The 6,000-nt window shown below is 43.5% G+C and overlaps 1 protein-coding gene across 1 annotated transcript in view; it reads right to left on the reverse strand.

Annotated features, from left to right (window-relative positions):
- The window catches only part of LOC140738787 (lysine-specific demethylase RSBN1L-like), an 87,452-nt gene extending 83,231 nt beyond the window's left edge, over positions 1 to 4,221 (reverse strand). The window contains exon 1 of the mRNA XM_073066619.1: positions 3,339 to 4,221. Coding sequence (XP_072922720.1) covers positions 3,339 to 3,852 — 514 coding nt within the window. The 5' untranslated portion in view covers positions 3,853 to 4,221. The remainder of the gene's footprint in view (positions 1 to 3,338) is intronic.
- Between the last annotated feature and the right edge of the window lie 1,779 nt (positions 4,222 to 6,000).

Here is a 6,000-nt window from a genome sequence, read left to right on the forward strand (position 1 = left end):
CAGAATTCAGTATTTTACTTTAGCACAAAAATATGAAGAGGTGTACAATGATCTAGCTACCACACAATGCAAATGACAAGTAGTTAAATCAAACTTGAAAAATTGTGTTCAGCAGCATTTAAGGATGTGGCAAAAAGTGGGAGGGTCAGCACAACATTGTGGGCCGAATGGCCTGTACTGTGCTGTATTGTTCTATGTAATACCCAAACAGGCAGGCAATATTCTGAGTAAACAGGAGGAAATCTGCAGATGCTGGAAATTCAAACAACAACACACACAAAATACTGGTGGAACACAGCATTTTATGTGTGTTGTTGTTAGGCAATATTCTGACGTAGTCACGTTCACACAATAATATTTTTCAGCTGGCCCCTGGAGTGCTCCATCACTATCCCTGGGCACATCACACCTCAAACTTACAAGATGTGGTTGCAGCATGGTATATAGTAAAGTCCTCTTTCATTCAGGAGTCACTGGGTTGCTGCAAGTGCAAGAGAAATATGAGACTATCATACATATCATTTTCAACCCACTAATGAATGATGAACTCCCCATAGATTCAGATTATTGTCATTTAGAAACCACAAATGCAATGCAGTTTAAAAATGAGACAACATTCCCCCAGAATGATATCACAAAAGCATATGACAAAACAGATTACACCAGAAAATCCACGTAACGTTTGGCAATCCCCAATCCAGAGTCCGGAGAGGCTGCTGCGTATTAATATTGCGCTACCATCTAGCACGTTCCCCGGAAAGGAGCTCCAAATCCACCAGACAAAAACTAAAGCTACAAGACCTGCACAAAACCACATACAACAGTGCAAACAATAGCATAATTGATTAAAAAAAAGACTATGGGCACAGTAAAAATAGTCCAAGATGTTAAAGGACTGTAAGTTCCAAAGAAATCACCACAGTTTCCACAAGTCCCCAGGGTCCCGACAGACTCGCCATCCCATGCCGGCGGCAGAAGGGAGTACCCCCGCTATGGACTTCCAAGGCACTGCCCAACTCAACCTTGCAGACGCAGCACACAATGGAAGCTCCGTCGAAACCAGCCTCGCAGACGCAGCACACACCAAAAGCCACCTGAGTCTGTCGAACCTCCGAGCCAACGACCATCCTCTCCGGCACAGCTTCTCCGAGCACCATCCTCTGTCAAGCGTATTAAGACGGCCCCGCCAACGGCCACAGGCAACGCAACCCCGAGGACTGGGGGCCTGTTCTTCCCAGTAGAGTCCTGGACCTCTCAGCAGCAACGAAGAAGGTCTTCCTGGAATTTCCCGATGTTACTCCGTGCTTCCACGTCTGTTTTCAATCGATTATGATTGCGCACGGCACCCCACTTCACAAATAACAGATAATCAGTTCCGGAGTGGCCCCTGCAAACTGTGTTGCCCAGCTACAAAAGGAGGAGGGTTGGACATGGGACTAACAAACCCATCCTGTAAAACCCAGTGCTACAGAAGCTCCAAAGATCTTATCCCTAGGTGAGGCAGGATCTCCAATGAGCTACACCTTGAACGTCTGAAAGACTGGTCCAGGACAAAGGATCCTGTCAAACTGTTGTTGGTGATCACCCTGTAGGGCTGATGGGCTTACAAAGAATAAACAATGAATCTGCTGCATTTCCTCCATACCAATTATTTAATTAAGAGCAAAACTGTAGCTAGTACTCTAAGAGACAACAAATACTAGAACAATTTAGTCTAGAACAATGCACAAAGAAGGTGGAGGAACCTGATGGGTTAAGCAGCATCTATAGAGGAAAATGGACGGTCAATGTTTCAGGTAATGTTGACACCAACTAAAATGGCAACCGTTCATAGGTGTTGCCTGACCCGCTGAGTTCCTCCAACTCCTTTGTATGGTGCTCCAATATTCCAGGTGTGGTTTTACCAAGGCCCTGTATAACTGCCATAAGAAACCTTTACAAAGAAGGCCGATATTATTAACTGTCCACTGCACTTAAATGTGTATTGGGCCATACAAGTCCACATCTGAACAAGAACCCTTCCCAATTTGCATTTTTTTTCTACAAGTGGACAATCACATTTTCTCCAGGTGCATTTCCTTCAGTTGACAAGATTATAAGTGTGAAGGTTGATAAATCCAAAATGCTCAGTTTCAAACACAATCTGGTAGATTAATAAAGCAATCCATCCATACATGGCATAAAACCTAGGTAACATTCAGGCACAAGTAATAAGTAGCAAATATAATTTGTACTACTTAAGTGCCAGGCAATAAGCATTTCCAATAGGTGAGCTTCAGCAACTATAACCATTACTATCACCATTATCTTCATAGTCTTCCATAAATATGCAGCAGAATTTACCAAATCCAAAAATCTACATTACTAATGAGAATGTTAACAGAAGAAGCACATAAATATTGTGGTTACAAGGTCAAGACATTGGCTAGATACTACAGAGGGATGGATTCAACTGGATCTCCAAAACCTATCTATAAAGCAGAAGTCAGAAGTGTAAGGCCCTTCACTTACCTGGAGTTCCACCTACACTAAAGCAATTCTGGATTATCCAGAACACAGAAACCCTCTTGAATTCCATTTCATACCTGATTGAACATTCACTCTCTCCACTATTATTGCACCATAACAGCATCATGTATGACCATCTGCAATTTGAAGTACTTTGACAACTCCTCTGAAACCCAAAATTTCTATTGCACACAAGGGCAACAGCCTCGTGTAAATAATTGCACTTGTAAGCTTTCCTCCAAGTGTCAATAACTCATTGCTGCTTAGTCAATGTGAGAGTGTCTGAACCATCTGGAATAACATAGGGTATCTTCTAGTTCAGACTGTTGCTACTTAAGAATTCAAGTGGTCACTGCCATTTTCTAAAAGCTAATTAGAAATTAATAATAAATGTTGCCCTTACCTACATATTATTTTTTATGGTATAGGGGTATAGATATGGGACTTAAACATAAAAGAAAGTGGTAGATTGGTAGAGCATAAATTAGATGGAACTGAATTGAACCTGCGAATGAGTGACTATTAGCTTACTAGAAATAATTAACGTTAAATAAAAATATTTATGCAGTATAAAACATTTCAACTTGATGACGTTCTACTTTACAACATCTAATTGCGAGGTCTGCATTCTAATAGTGAGACCGTAAAGATTAGTAATCGCTCCATGACATCTGACATTTTGAGGTCGATTTCCAGATCTCTGAGACTTGCCTGGCGCCAAAAATTCATTTGGGAACAGTTACTCCATTAAGATGATCAACAATATAAGCAAAAACAGAGTGATGCATACATCTGAACCTAATTTATCTACAACACGTGCAAAGCTGTACCTTTCTGGAGCAATTTGACGTCGCCGTTTTCTTTCTTGGCCCTGTGCTTCTTCTCCCTCTCTTTACTGCTGTTGTACTTTTCTTTGGAAGGTTTACTGGATTTCGAGTGGAGATAGAGCGAAGAGGTCACGGAGCTGTAGAGAGAAGGAAGAGGGCTAGGAACGGGAGTTGCCACTGTATATTTAGAGCTAACACCAAGTTCCGGGCAACGTTTGTTGGTGTTACCACTGCCCTTCTCCCGATCTCTGTCCCTGTCTTTCCCATCATTATCCTTCTCCACCGGCAACAAACTAGCCGGCGGATTGGCGCCACGCACTTCCACCGTAGGCTTATGGTAACCTTCGGGCAACGGTTGCATCTTCCTTTTCTTTGTTGCAGTTTTATTATGCTCCGACGAGGCGTTCAAAGCCGAGTTCGCTTTGAGAACCTCTGTGCTGGGAGCTGACGGCAGCTCGGACCGCTCAGCACTGTCATCTTTCTCCACCACAACGCGAATATAACTCAACTGCGCCATCTTGAACCTTGTTCAAAAATGTCCTGCTTTTTTTTGGTGTAGTCATCCAAACCCTCGCAAGAACTGCGCGCGTTGATTGGCCGTGCTGCGCGTCAATCGCATATCGGGCCGCTTCCGTTAAACTTGAAAGCGGAAAGGATAACGTCGGGAGAAGAGAGGGATTTCCGGCCCTAAGTGCCGAGAGGGTCTGTGACATAATGGCAGAAGGAGGAGTTGTGTGATTTTCTTCTCCTCCCGCCCCCCCCCCGGACAAAAACATAACATTTAAAGCAATTGCGCCGCCATTTTAGTATTATTTAACTAATGTAAACTCCACGTAACCGGAAAAGCGGCGGCACTTCAGTCAGGCAACTTCTTTACAAGCCCGTAACGTCCAGCGCAGTCAGGTTCCGGGGTGACGTGAAAAGGACGCGCTCCCGCCGGTTTTCAGCGCGCGAGCCCCCCGAGCCCAGCCCGCGCCGCCGACGTCACCAACGGTCAGCTGGCCGGCCGGCACCGGGCGACGTTGATGGCGCCGCTTGTCGCCGGGGAATCCTCCCGGGATTATTGTGTGCGTGTTTATGGTCGGTGTTATTTCTCCGTGTTCTTGGGTACTCGGATCCACCGCCTCTTCGTGATCGGCGGCAGTCGTTGCGTTAACGGGCAAGGGGGAAGATCTTTTCAATCGGGGATTGCGTAGCGGCACGGGCGGGGTGCGGGAAGAAAGAGGAATTGTAGAGGTTTCAAGTTGACTAGGGACTGGGAGAGATGGGCGATATAAGCAGAAGGCCCTATCTGCCCTCCACCAGATCGTGGTACCAGATTCCAGTATCTGCAGTCTCTTGCGCCTAAAGTATGTCCGTTTTTGTTTGAAAGATAAAAGTTGAGCTAGAAAGACTTTGGTGGTCAGGATTAGCGCTATGTTTTACAGTACCAGATACTCGGCTCATTTCCTGCCAGGAATTTGTATGTCCCAGAGTGCAAAGACCTACTTACCAGTTGGTAGGTTATTTGGGCGTTATAAATTGTCCCATGATTAGTCTAGGGTTAAATCGGGGGCTGCTGGGCGGCGCGATTCGAAGCGCTGTACCTCCATAAATTCGCGTTAAGATCGAGAACTGTTTAATTCAAACTAAAATCTGGTTTGAAATCGATCTTTTAAAAACTAAGAACACTTGATCTAGGCGTTGACTGTAACGGATATAAAGGTATGATAGCAGAACAGCAATGCATGTTCAAAAGCATACCCAGTTGACAAGTAATATTTATCCCAGTTTAAGGCAAAATGAAAAGGTAAAGTGTGCAGTAGTTGCTGGTAGGTGAAATTGAGATTAGTGTTGAAGTGGTTATTGTAAATGGTCCTGCGATTAGGCTAGAGTTATACAAGTGGCTAGTTGAACCTGTAAAGGCCTGTTCAGTGCTGTATCTCTAAATAAATAAAATAAAGAAATGGCAGAAAAATTGACCAGTTATTTTGACTTCATGAAAGTGAATATACAAAACCTTGGAAAACTGATGGGCTAAAGATTTTTTTAAAATAATCTTGTTTTAATAAATTAAATTTTATAAATATAAGTAATTAGTGAGATTGAAAGGCAGTAAATCTCAGTGAATTAATAGAGGTTGTAGATGTCGCATCAAGACTATAGAAGATGGATGGTAGTGGTCAGTATGACTTGCGTTAACTGGAAATCTGTGACTGGTGATGTTTTGCAGGGATGTATACTGGAACCTCTTCTGTTTGGGGTACATACCTGTATATATGACCTGGAGGAAAATGGAGATGGGTGGGGTTAGTAAGTTTGCAGGCAATGGGAAGATTGGTGGTGCTGTGCATAGTGCAGGAGACTGAAAAGATGCAGAGGGAATATAGCTCAGCTGCAGATATGAATGGAGAAATGGCAGATGGTGTTTAACCTGGCCAAATCTGAAGTGTTGCACTCTGGGAAATCAAATGTAAACAGATAATACAGTGCTGATAGCAAGACCCTTAACAGTGCTGTTGTGCAGAGGGATCTTGCAAGTCTAGTTCCCTGAAAGTTACAATGCGGGTTGATACAATGTTAAAGATGGCATATGGCATGCTTGCCGTGGTTAGTCGAAATGAATTCATGAATTGGGAATTTATGTTGTAGCCTTATAAAACTTTGATTAGGCTACATCTATATT

Source organism: Hemitrygon akajei, chromosome 14 (assembly GCF_048418815.1).
Source record: "Hemitrygon akajei chromosome 14, sHemAka1.3, whole genome shotgun sequence".
NCBI lineage: Eukaryota > Metazoa > Chordata > Chondrichthyes > Myliobatiformes > Dasyatidae > Hemitrygon > Hemitrygon akajei.